The sequence below is a fragment of the Microtus oregoni genome, unplaced genomic scaffold, assembly GCF_018167655.1.
Source record: "Microtus oregoni isolate MIOR12 unplaced genomic scaffold, Mior012 000003F_ref0000135, whole genome shotgun sequence".
Classification (NCBI taxonomy): Eukaryota; Metazoa; Chordata; class Mammalia; order Rodentia; family Cricetidae; genus Microtus; species Microtus oregoni.
In genome coordinates this window covers 21,801,640-21,814,914 of record NW_024543062.1, presented here as the reverse complement: position 1 = coordinate 21,814,914, position 13,275 = coordinate 21,801,640, and the positions used below count along the sequence as shown (strand labels likewise).

The following is a 13,275-nucleotide window of genomic DNA, read 5'->3' as shown; positions in this document are numbered from 1 at the left end:
AGTGCTGGTTTAAGGGTAATGAGCAACTGGGTTGGTGTCCGCCAGAGCCTTGGGCCTGGGTGCCCACTGCTGCAGAGGAAGACCGTCAGGGTGGGTACTCACTCCTGTGGGTCCACTTGTATCACACAAAGGGGAAGAAGAAGCTGAAGGGCAGCCTGGCGTTGATGGTAGGCGGGGCTCGGAAGCCTGCCTCTGCAGGGGTTGACACGTCCACAAATGTCACTGTAGTGGAAATGACAATCGTCCTCTCAGGCCCTGGGAGGGGCTGGAATGTAAAGACAGAACAGGCTCACTCATCTTCCTCACTCAGCCACTGGCACTGTCAGCTTGAGGCTGGCAGGTATGCGGAGTCAGCCGGGCACAGCGCAGCCTAGTGCATGGCGCTCCAGGCTGATCCAGCAATCGCAACCATGGCTCAGTGTTCACAAGAATTGTGACCACACAAAAAACCCATCAGTGAGATTTCCCTTCTAAGTACAAGTTAAAGAATGATTTTGAAATTGTTCTAGGAGTCAAAATTATAGTCAGGCATGCTCACACTTGCCCGTTAATGCTCAGAAGGCTGACGCCGAGAGTCACAAGTTTGAGACCAGCCTGGGTTTGAGACAGATCCTATGTCAAAATACCAAATCCCACCAGGCACAGCAGCACTAGCTAGTTTCCTGTCCCTGAACATGGGAGCTATGACAAGACCCTGTCTTTAAAAAAAAAAAATTGAAATCCAAAAAGATATTATAATCTCTCATACCAAGTAATAAACTTTTCCTGTCACACTTGCTGTCTAGTCACCTTGCCTTCTGTCTTCACCTGCTCCTTTTATTTTGTTGTGGTTTATTTCTTTCGGTGCAAGGCCGGGGGTTGGCCCAGGCTAATCCCAGGCCTACCATTGGGCCACGCCCCAGCCCATGGAGCCCATTGCAGAAGGCCTACCTCTGGAATGGAGATGAGCTGGGCAGTGACGTTTACTATCCTGGCTTGGGGGTTCAGCAGAGACCCATACTTAGTCCATTTCACTTCTATACCCAAAGCCACAGGGAGCTGGCAAGGGCCCTGAAAGAGAAAACTAGATTATAACAGAAGATCACACAGCCACAGATAAAACTCAATCTGCAGTTGAGCACTTTGAGTATCACAGAGTCTTTGGAACACAACAGCTTTGCAGAGCCCTGAGCCGTCCCAGCACCCTCCGCTCCCTCCACTCTACCACCAGAGAGAAGCAGGGCCAGCCCCTCCTGTTTCCAAAGAAGGCCTAGTCACTATGGAGTGGTGGGACCTTCGGGGCCTCTACCAGCCCACATCCACCTCAGAGGAGCATCTGGAAGCTGGCCAGAGGGACAGCAGGGAAGAGACTATGACTGAATGTAACAGAGAGAAGGTGAATTTGATTGTAGCTCATGTTGCATGCTTTTATCTAACTTCATCAACTAGCAGTGAAGGTACAACTTGGGGCTGGAGAGAGGGCTCTGCGGTTGAGAGCACCAGCTGCTCTGGGTTCAGTCTCCAGCACCCACACAGCAGCTTACGACCACCTGTAACTCTAGTTCTAGAGGACCCAACACCCTCCGCAGACTCTAGGCACCCATATGGTGCACATACATACAAACACTCATACACAGAATTGTTTTTAATCTTTAAAAAAAGTCGCTGGGCATGGTGGTGCACGTCTTTACTCCCAGCCCTCAGGAAGCAGAGGCAGACACATTTCTATGAATTGGAGGCCAGCCTGGTCTACAGAGTTGAATTCTAGGACAGCCAGGGATTGTTCACAGAGATACCCATCTTGAACCTTCCCCAGCACCACCACCCCCCATCCACAAAAACAAGACAAAACAGCACGGGGCAGAGTCAGTGTCTGTACATTATCAAAGGTACAGGGTAGGTGTGGTGGTTGAATTCAAGGCCAGCCTGGCCTACACAGTTCCAGTGAGTTCCAGGACAACCAGGACTGTATAGAGAGATCCTGTTTCAAACAAACAAAACAAAGGGAACCACTTCATCTGCATTGAGGGGCCAGCATGGGGTTATCTGAGCTAAGGCTGGAACCTGGCTCTGTCCTAGGACCTTTGCTTGGACAGTCCTGAGATAAATGGGCATCAGGCCCTCCAGACCATCCTTTTGCTAACTGTAGAACCGCAGAAGCTGCACAGTGGGGAGATGGGGAGCCCACTCTGCTATGGTGCTGCCACATATGTTTGACTTTCCACATATATTTTCTCTAAATTCTGTCCTGGCATAGAAAGCTAGCAAACTGCTAAACTGGAGTTAAACTGCCAAAAGCAGTAACGGGATTCCTTAGCTTGCAAGAGCCTTTAGAAACCTTAGCACTGGACCAGCTTGCCAATCTCCCGTTGCTAGGAGAAGCTGCAGGTGCAGTGGGTGTGAAGAGCAGATGCCCTGGGCCTGCTCCCCAGCACTAATGACTGCTGTCTTTACCCAGTGCCAGAGAGCCATACCCCAGGTTCACTGGTGGCTGGCACAGGGGTGAGGCGGTCCTCGGAGTGGGATCTGGTGAGATTCTTCTCCCCACTGTGCCACTCCTTATAAATATACAAAGCAGATAATGAGAGGCCTGAAGCAGCTGTGACAAGAAACAGCTGAGCAATTAGGGGAGAATGGAGTGCACACCTCCACTGGGGACAGCCCACACTTTGCCACTAAGACAAAAGGAGGAGGTGGGCGGAGGAGTCACGTGTGACCAGGAAGCTATTTGTAGGATGTCAGCTCCCATTAAACTCTTTGGGGAACTTTGGAACTGAAAGAGCTCATGTGTGGGTGCTGCCATTCCAGCCCAGAGGGCATGGAATGGAAGTGGCAGAGACAGGAGGTCACATCCCATGTCCCCCATGTCACCAGATGTCTTAGGAAGACTTACTGCATCACTGTTGTCCAAGTTGACCATCCTGGATTTTGGAATATTTGCATAGCCATGATGACTGAGAAATTCATGAGGCTAGACAGAATCCATTGTTCATGTCCACCTCACTCAGCCAGTCTAGAGTTAATGGTATCTCACTGGGCCCAAGTTTTGACCGTAATCATCAGGCATTGGTGGTGACATGTTGGCACTAAGAAAGTTTCGGGTTTGGATATCACATTTTTTGGTGAGGGGATTTCTCAACTGCAGTGACTGTGGTGGTCACTCGTGCTTCTAGTTTATGGAGTAACCACTGTGTCCTGACAAAAGCCAAACAAACCTAACCCTTTGAACAGCCCTGTGAGGTCAGTGATGTTTCTGAAGGGCTTTAGTAGCCCTAGCATCGCAAACACGGCTCTGGCAGGACTTGCCCTCCCCCGGAAATTCCCTCTGTCTTGCTGAACTGTTAGATCACATTCGTAAAGCTAGCCACCAGGGGCTATTCCCTTACTTGGCCACTTCCTCCTTCTGAGACTGACTACCAAGGTCCAGCTATCAACGTATTGAAGTCCAGCAATCAGAAGCCCCTTCTGACTGCCCTAGTTAACATGCCCAATTAAAACAAACCAACTCAGCCGGGCGATGGTGGCGCACGCCTTTAATCCCAGCACTCGGGAGGCAGAGGCAGGCGGATTTCTGTGAGTTCGAGACCAGCCTGGTCTACAGAGCTAGTTCCAGGACAGGCTCCAAAACCACAGAGAAACCCTGTCTCGAAAAACCAAAAAAAAAAAAAAAAAAACCAACTCATCCTAACAACGGGGTTTCCTTTCTTCCCTTTATAAACTGCTGTTTGCCCATGGACAATGTCTGTCTCCTCTCTCTAAAGAAGAGGGCCTTTGCCGGGCAGTGGTGGCGCACGCCTTTAATCCCAGCACTCGGGAGGCAGAGGCAGGCGGATCTCTGTGAGTTCGAGGCCAGCCTGGTCTACAAAGGGAGTTCCAGGACAGGCTCCAAAGCCACACAGAAACCCTGTCTCGAAAAAAACCAAAAAAAAAAAAAAAAAAAAGAAGAGGGCCTTTATCTCTCCAAAGCAAATATTCCTTTCCCCCTCCCTTGTTCCTTTTCCCTTCTCCATCTAGCTCCTGTTTTTGTGTCATTCCCTGCCCTTTGACCCTCTGGGGCAGATAAATCTCCTCTGTACTGAGAACCTGGTCTTGGGGTGTCCTGTACCGACTCTGCTCCTTTCAGTTTTCGTGTCACAGGGAAGCAAGCAGAGGCTGAAAACTACTGACTGACAAAGGCATTGTGAGGAAGGGCAGAGCTGGAAAGCCTAGCTTAGTGCAGCCACCCCACTGCCTCCCCTGTGCCTCCCTCCTCACCTGTGACCCACCTGGCAGAGAAAGACACACTAGCAGGTGGCCAGCAGCCTCTCGCTCTTTACCTTCATGTTGGAGGAGTGGGTGACATAACGCACAGGCACCCAGTCCTGCACATCCTGGGCCTGGGAATTCCCAAATGCAGCCACATAGTCAGGGAAGGCCTGGCCTCTCAGTAGGCCCTGAATCTTCTGTGCCAGCAGCTCACAGGGGATGGTGCCTGTCAATCTTTGGGAAGGAAAGAGAGGCCAACTCAGGGGGGCACTGACAAGCTCCAGGACATGTTAAACTATATACTTCCATCCTTTCTTCCTCTCCAAAAATGCGATCATCTAACCCCTGGGGCGGTCCTGATTTTGGGACATCCTGGTCATGGAGATGACCCCAACAGTTTCCCAGCCTGTATTCCACCATCTCTCTCTCTGTACCATGTGCATGGCAAGGACAGTGCCTTCCCATATCCTGTCCTCCTGAAGGGCGCTGGCACATGTGAGTTCCACAGGAGGGAACCAGGGTTTATCCTGGGCTGCTGCCTCCTGGCATCCTGTGGGAAGTGTTCAGTGGGACCCTCAGAAGAAATGCTGGTCCGAGATCAGAGCTAGCAATCAAACTCTTAACAGAGCCACGCCAAGGATGTGGGGAGGGCATGGGTAGAGAGGAAATGAAGGGGACAAAGGCACGTGTTTGTACAGAGTGGGAATTAAGTGACAAATTCACAGAACCAAAGATCTAGAAATGCCACTCCAGCACCGAGGAGGGTGTGGCAGGAGGACCAGGAGTTTGAGACAAGCCTGAGCTATGCAGGGAGACCTTATCCCCCATGTCACATTCCAGTTTTGTTCAGTGGTTCTCTTATGCTGTAAAATTAAAAATCCAGAAATAGGAAGGACTTTCAAGGGAAATGTTTTCTGCTCAGAACTCAAAAGCTATTTAACCTTAACCACGAAGCACACAAAGCTCTGCCATCCATCCTCTGCCGTGTTTGGAACGAAAAGGCTACAGCGGTTTTGCTGGTGACCTGGTTAAAACAGGAGAAGGGAGGATGCTTTCTCTGCCGCAGTCACTCTCACCTGAGTTGACAGCCAGATTGTACATTGTAGCCAAACAACACGGGGTCCCGGAGCCCCTCGCTGGCAAGGCAGTCCTGCTTGCCTGTGCTATGAAGAATGGTAAACTGTTCTTGTCTGTTTGTTGTCTGAATAATCCCAGACATTCACGGGTTGTTAAGGGACAGGTAACGGTTCCAGAGCAGCCTGACTGTCCAGGAAGAAAGTGGCATCACTATATGACATGAGACACGAGCGAGGTGCCATCCATTCCCTTCTCTGGGCCTCTGGTTGTTCCCAGAATGGGGCAAAAAGACACCAGGAAATCTTTCTACTGGCTCACCTTCAGAATTAATTCCAACCAAGTGTGGTGGCTGGGCCTGTAATAAAAACACTAAAAAGGCTAAGGAGGGCTGCACATTTGAGGATTCCTGAACTAGAATGAGCTCAAGACTAGCCAGCTCAACTTGCCAAAGCCTTGTTTCAAAATGAAGAATAAGGAAAGGGCTGAGGAACACACAGCTCAGTGGCAGGGTGCTCTCCTGGTATGCACAAGTCCCAAAGGAGAATCTGAGTTTGAGGCCAGCCTGGTCTACATGGCGAGCTTCAGGACACAGAGAGATCCTGTCTCAACAAAACAAAAACAAAAGTGAAGGAATGAATGATTCTAACCCTTCTGCCTCCAGGTGTCCTTGTTTTTTTGTTTTGTTTTGTTGTTGTTGTTTTTGTTTGTTGCTTTGTTTTGTTTTTTCAAGATAGGGTTTCTTTAGTAGTTCTGGCTTTGTAGACTCACAGAGACCCGCCTGCATCCGTCTCCAGAGTGCACCACAACACCCAGTTTAGGTGCCCTTTTAACTTCAGTGTTCTCTTCCCCTAAAGTACCAGTCTCTACTCCACCCAGCCCCACCACATTTCACCGGCTCAGAGGAAGCCCTGGCGAGTCAGGTGTCTCCTTCCTACAAGCTGCCTACAGCATCCCTGGCAGCAAATGGAAGCACAGCCCATCCATGCAGACAGGGAAGGTGACCTTCTCCACAGATCCAAAAAAAGGATACCCCTTCTGAGGCTGAAAGCCAGCGGCCAGCGGGAGTCCCACCCTGTAACCAGGGTTGCCGCTGCGAGGAACAGGCTTGGTGTCGTGCTGAAAAGCAAGGTGACATCCTGTGCAGCACTGCTGAGGCACAGCGGGGGCAACACAGTGCTCCTTACAACATCTGGAGTATAAATGGATCCCCAAGAGTGGGAGGACAGTGCTCTGTGAGCCCACATGAGGCACGGGACAGCACCCGGCTTCCAGGCAAACCCCACACACCACTGCAAGTGCAGGCTGGGGAGCCGGGTCATGCTTCTAGAAAATACCTCACCCAGAAGTCAGGCTTTCCTTCAACTTGGCAGCCAAATAATTGAACAGAACACTCAAACCTACCTGAATAAAGTGGATCTCAAACTTCTGCTGCAGGAGAGTCACTGTGCTGCTGAATGTCCCCAATACGAGGGAGAGGCCCGCTTCCCATATCTGGCCTGTGGCTGTGTACAGCAGGCTGTACTTCACCTGGAACAGAATGGGGCTCATCAATCTCCACTCACCACTGCTCAGCAGCCATGTTACTACCTCTGATGAAGCAGTCCCAAAAAAGCCACAACCCCCAACTCTGCTGTCCAATCACATCAGTGATGTCCCCTTAGTGTCCCAGTGGACAGAGCCCCCTCAGTCTCTCTGTAATCAATTTTTTATCTTTCAGAGCAGCTGACTCATGATTTGAACAGACTACTTCTGCAGCAGAGAAGATCTAATCAATAAGTGGTGGTGACAATAAATTGTGGGGGGGCAGAGGGTAGTGGCACACACCTTTAATCCCAGGACTCAGAAGGCAGAGGTGGGTGGATCTCTGTGAGTTTGAGGCCAGCCTGGTCTACAGAGCAAGTTCCAGGACAGGCTCCAAAGCTATAGAAAAACCCTATCTCAAAAAACAAAAACAAAAAAAAATTGTGTGCGTGTGGTATACACGTGTACATGTGTGTATGTATCCATGCACACACACATAGAGGGCAGAGCATGACATGTCTTCCTCTGTAACTCTCTGCCTTATTGCCTTGAGACATAGTCTCTTATTGAACCACAAGCTCTCAATTTCAGCCAGGCTTCCTGGACAGTGCACTCTTGGGCTCTGCCTGTCTGTCCTCCAAAGCTGGGGTTACAGCCGGTATAGTAGCCATGCTTGGCTTTTTACATGGGCGCTAGGGCTTCCAACTGAGGTCCTTATGCATGTGAAACAAACATTCTTATCCCCATCTCCTCAGCCTGACAAGGAAACTTTGTTGTATCCTTGCAAGGAGCTGGATTTATGGAGACATGGAGAGACGTGTCCTTTGATAAGACCACAGAGCAGCGGAAGCAGCTGGAGGTCAGACCAAGAAGTGCCATCATGGTGTGGGCCAGAGTTTTCCCTGGAGGCCAACAGGCTGGAATCAGGCATCAGAGCAGGACTTCAGAGTCACACTGGGCACCCACCTCGAGAACAACATTGCTGCAGAGTCTGTCTTGCCCAGTGCTGACCAGAGAAGGCCGCAGGACGCCATGGCCTTCTAACCGGGTCAGTGTGTGATTGAGAGACTGATACAGAACAGACTGGATCTTGATGGAGACCTGGGAGGGAAGTTAGCCTTGGTTATGAGGCTACTACAGGTTATATATAACACAAGTGACTCTGTTACAACAACCAAAGCCTAAAATGAACCTTTAGTGACAATAATGCAAAGTAGAGGACATGCACACTGCCATGCCCTGTGCATGCTGCAGATATTTCCATGTAAACACACATATCTACACGATCAGAGAAAATTTGGAGCAGTGTTCTAAGATCCTATTCATCACAGAGATGGAAATAGCCCAAGAGTCCATTTCCACAAGGAACGCTATTCACCCATAAAAAATCAAATCCCAAAACATGCTACCACATGGGTGAGTCTTGAAAACATCAAGTGAGAGAACCCAGACACCAAAGGTCACACATACTGCAGACTCCACTAAACATGGAATGTCCGCACAGGCGAATCCACAGAAACCAAAGTGGTTGTCATAGACTGGAGCAAACAGAGGAGACTGCCGAGCGACACCTCAGGGACAGGGATTCTTCGGTGTGATGAAAACATCCTGGGGTTAGACTGCAGTACTAAATGCCACAGAATTGGTCAGAACCCCAGTTTCAGCAGCCCCTTGCCTCAGGAGATGGACCTCACAGGCACCTCACACAGTTGCTGGCGAGGTAGGCAGCAGGTTTGAGGAAAGACAGCCAGACAAACTTTTTACGGGACATTTGTCACTGTGACCAACACCAGAAGAGTGACGAAGTGACAAGCAATCTCCTGAAGACAGCCCAGCCGCTTCTGACGGGATGCTCCACTTCAGTTCTTGGAGGCCTATCTGGGAAGGTGCCGGAACACTTGCTCTTACACTGTCTTCAGTTAACGCAAAGATGTTTCTAACTTAAACTGGCAAGTGCCGGAGCTGTCACTTTAGAAATAAAGATGCAGTCTTTACACGCCTGCTCCCATGACCAAGACAACCTACAACTGTCCTTCCAGGTCAGATCACTCGCTCCCATGCAGACAAGTGTGGGGACATGGGTGACAGAAAAAGAAAAAGGCAATCTCCACAACTGTCTGCCTACCAAGCCGCCCCAGCAGCTTGAGTCTGTGACTTACAGACGCCATGGTGACTGGGCCAGCTGTTTGGGATGGTAGAATCAAAGCACTTTCTAGAGGCTGGAAGGACATCACAGAAAGGCCTGACATTTCTTTTCTTTGTTTTGATTGAGAACAGGATCTCACTGTGTGGCCCTGGCTGGCCTGGAACTCACAGAGATCTGCCTGTCTCTGTCTTCCAATTACTGGGAGTAAAGACATTTACTTCTATGATGGTACACATAAATCTTAAAAAAAAGTGGATGACTTGTGGAATGTAATACTCATGGGCTGACCCCTGGACAAAAACATCTGCACACACATGTACACACACGTGCACATCCCCACCCCCAGAGAGACAAAGAATGAGAGAGAGAAAGAGAGACAGAGATAGAGAGTGAAATGCTTTTACCTGTGTCGTTGAACTAGGCACCTGCACAAAAGCAAACCACAATAAACTTAGTTAGGCACAAGAAACAGGTGCATTTCTACAGCCATTTCAGGCCTCAGCTAAAGGCCACTGTCATCCATTAGAGTTATCGCTAAGACGACAGCAATCTCTCCACTTAGGCTGGTCCTCTCTGCTCCTATCTATGTGCCAATCACCGTATTTCCTTCTACAACCTTGTCCTTCCCATGAGAAGCACCATTCCAGAGGCCTGCCTTCTTGGTGTCACTACTCCGTACCACCTCACGGCCCTGCTGCTTCTGAGGGCCCACGTTTTTTGGTGCCCACAGGACTGTTAACACCACAGGCACTAAACACCAGACTTCCAAAGCTGTTTGCAGTCACTCAAAACTTGGCCTTGGTCGGCTGTTTTCAAGGTTGAATGAAGGGAATTTTAAAACTGAATAAAAACAAGATACAACCCAAGTACATAAAGATCACTTCAGCAGGGGCTGGAGAGATGGCTCAGAGGGGAGAGCACTGGCTGCTCTTCCAGAGGTCCTGAGTTCAATTCCCAGCAACCACAGGGTGGCTCACAACCATCTGTGATGGGATTCAGTGCCCTTTTATGGTGTGCAGATGTACATGTAGACGCATATACATAAAATACATACATAAATCTTTTTTTAAAGATCACTTCAGCAGCCACTGTCGCCACAGTGATAGAGAACACAAGTGCCCACCCATGTCAGGCACATGCTGAGATCACTCTGAATCTTTGAGGGTGTGAAGACCAAAACACAGACAGAGCTGTGCACCAGCTGATCCTTACCCTCAGGATGGCAGGGCTGCTGTAATGAGCCATGCTGAGGGCTTCCACTTGTTCACACTCTTCTATGTCCACCCTTCTGCTGCATTCGAAGGCCTGGCTCACCAGGAATGCTGGAGAAGGTGACATCCCGGGGTGGGGTGGGAGAGGGGTAATACAGACATGTTTAGCTAACAAATGGGAACAAAAACTGTATAAAAGGCAAAATAATCTACAACACAAATGCAGCATGTTTAAAATGGGGTTTAACAACTGGGTTTCAATTAGGAAATACATGCACAAAATATTCTAAACTTAAAAGACACAAAAGATACTGAACAGTGTCTCCCCAATTCTGTTTCCTGCCCAGGTCCCTGCCCAAGGGAGTGTCGCGCCTGCCTGCTGAAGCTTTCAGAGATACTATGCAAATAAAACACATACGTAAAAGGTTTTTTTAAAAAACAATTATTTCCCCCTTTGGACACAGCTGTGCACATGATGCACTAAACTGTGCGTCTTTTCCGTGAGCAATGAGTGTATCCTGAAGACTCTGCAGCAGCCGTGAAGAGATAATTAGTGTTCTCTTGTGGAAGTGGCATAATTACTCCCCAGCTCCCTGCTAATGGCCACTGCAGTTGTCTCTGCCTTGGCTGTCGCTGTCACAGTCTGCATGGGGCTTTTGTATGTGGGCCAAGCCTTCTTGCAGGAGCTTCGCTAATTTTGATTCATGTTATACTGCCTTTGGCAGGGTGGGACCAATTGTTCCACCAGCTCCTGCAGGGGAATATCTGTTCCCCACAGCTTCAAACTCTCTGAGCTTTGTCACTCTGAAAAGTGGAAATGGCTTCTTAGTTTGCCTTGTTTGCTTTTTGAGACAAGATCTCACTATGTAGTTCAGGTGGGCCTCAAACTGGTCATCCTCCCTCCATATTCCAAGAGTTAGGGTCTGAGGCATGCTGCCTCACCAGGCTTCAGCTGGTTTTAACTGGCCTTGGCCTCTTTGTGCAGAGAAGCTTCTTCTCATCAGCACTTGTTAGCCAGTCATTCATCACAGTTGTTCACAGCTGGCTGAGGGTTAGAGAGCCACTGCTTCGGCCTTCTTTTGCCCAGGCCCTAGGCCTTGGCTTCTCTGTGCTCCTGGAAGAAGTGGTTCTTACCCAGGCCCCTGAGCACAACGGTCTCAGTGTTCCCACTGTGAGACTCAGCAAAAGAAATCCTACACAAGCAGGCATGCGGTGCACACTTGGAATCCCAGAACTGGGGAGACAAAGTTGGAAAGACCAGGATGAGATACACAAAAGACCCTGACTCAGAAAACAAGCGAGAGCCAGACATGGTAGCATGGGACTTTAATTCCAGCATTGGAAAGACACAGGGAGGCACAGAGGTGGGTAGATTTGTGAGCTCAAGGTCAGCCTGACACATCAAGTTCTGAGCCATCCAAAAACTAAAAACAAACAACACAAATGAAAAGAAATTGAAAACCTCACCACTGAACTTCTGGGGGGAAAAACCCTAGCGATGTTAGCATGGCCTCAAGGGATACTGTGAAAACAATTTTAATTTTTTTTAATTACATTTGACTTGTGGGTGGGTGGCTGCCTGAGAGACACAGCACATGGCTGAAAGGCAGAGGGTAGCCTGTGGAAGTCAACTCCCTCCCTCCACTCCATGAGTCTCAGGAATAAAACCCAAATCGTCAGACTTGGTAGCAAGCACCTTTCCCTGTTGAGCCATGTCACTGGCCCCTGGGTTATGGTTAACCGGAGGAACCAGCCTCATGAAGCATGGCGACCAGCACACTTAAGTACTTAAACAAATGCTGTAGAGATCTGTAATCCCCGAAATGTGTACCCGTATGTCACTGTTTCCAGGTGCTTACCGCAGGGTTCAGGCAGTCACTGACCAGGGTAGAAAGGACCTCTTCAGGCAGGCAACCTTCTAGGCCTTTCTACCTCAAAAGTCTTTAGGCTATGAAGCCTGTTTAACTGGCAAGCTGAAGTGACTGACTAACAGGAAGAGCAGGGGCACTCTCTTACCTGCAGGGTTCTCATCTGTGCACAGAGATGACATGAGAGGCGAAGGCAGTCTAAGAAATGAACCTGAAGATGTGCCTGCAGTCTGCAGAGGAACTCCGTACTGCAAACACAGAGCATACAGGTGAGCCAGACTGTTCCTCCAGCATGTGCTGGACACATGGCAGTGCCCACAGAGCTGTGGGTTTGGGGACGCAGTGCTGAGCACAGCTGTCAACCACACACAAACACACCTTTTTAAAATAAATTTTAAGCTTCATGTGGTGGTGTACATCTTTAATCCCAGCACTCGGAGCAGAAGCAGATGGATCTTTATGAGTTTAAGGCCAGCCCAGGCTCCACAGCTAAAACTGTTGTGTAATGGTTTCCTCCATGACTGAAACATACTGCCCTGCAGGGAAGCTCCTTAAGCAGGAAGGGAAACAACTCTAAGGAACTTCAGGAAATCCCTGAAACTGAACAGATTCACTAGGCCCCTCCCTGCCAGAGTAAGCAATAAAAGATGAGAGTCCCTCTGGGACTAAATAAACAGAGCTGCAAAGGAGACTCTCAGACCAGTCAGCAGCCTGGAAGAAGCAGAAATTAGCTGAGTTGTGAGGAAGAGGCCTAGATCAGTGATTCTCAACCTGGAAGTAAATGACCCTTTCGCAGGCATTCCCTAAGACCATCCTGCATATCAATACTTACATTACCATTCATAACAGTAGCAAAATCACAGTTCTTTTTTTTTTTTGTTTTGTTTTGTTTTTTGTTTTTCGAGACAGGGTTTCTCTGTGGTTTTGGAGCCTGTCCTGGAACTAGCTCTGTAGACCAGGCTGGTCTCCAACTCACAGAGATCCGCCTGCCTCTGCCTCCCAAGTGCTGGGATTAAAGGCGTGCGCCACCACCGCCCAGCCAAAATCACAGTTCTGAAGTAGCAACAAAAATAATTTTATGGTTGGGGTCACCACAACACAAGGAACTGTACTAAAAAGCCACAGCATTGGAAAGTTGAGAACCACTGCGCTAGCCCCTTAAATTTTCATGTATGTATATATATGTCTGTCTGTCTATCTATCTATCTATCTATCTATCTATCTATCT

At 49.1% G+C, this 13,275-nt stretch overlaps 1 protein-coding gene across 2 annotated transcripts in view; it reads right to left on the bottom strand.

Annotated features, from left to right (window-relative positions):
- Tctn1 (tectonic family member 1) overlaps positions 1 to 13,275 on the bottom strand; it is a 32,103-nt gene that overhangs the window by 3,728 nt on the left and 15,100 nt on the right. For both annotated transcript variants that reach the window (XM_041649162.1, XM_041649163.1), the window contains exons 5-14: positions 12,196 to 12,295; positions 10,181 to 10,290; positions 9,373 to 9,393; positions 7,789 to 7,923; positions 6,703 to 6,828; positions 6,332 to 6,417; positions 5,301 to 5,441; positions 4,296 to 4,458; positions 931 to 1,050; positions 103 to 265 (exon numbers count right to left, since the gene is read on the bottom strand). In XM_041649162.1, the coding sequence (XP_041505096.1) occupies positions 122 to 265; positions 931 to 1,050; positions 4,296 to 4,458; positions 5,301 to 5,441; positions 6,332 to 6,417; positions 6,703 to 6,828; positions 7,789 to 7,923; positions 9,373 to 9,393; positions 10,181 to 10,290; positions 12,196 to 12,295 (1,146 nt within the window). In that variant the 3' untranslated portion in view covers positions 103 to 121. The remainder of the gene's footprint in view (positions 1 to 102; positions 266 to 930; positions 1,051 to 4,295; positions 4,459 to 5,300; positions 5,442 to 6,331; positions 6,418 to 6,702; positions 6,829 to 7,788; positions 7,924 to 9,372; positions 9,394 to 10,180; positions 10,291 to 12,195; positions 12,296 to 13,275) is intronic.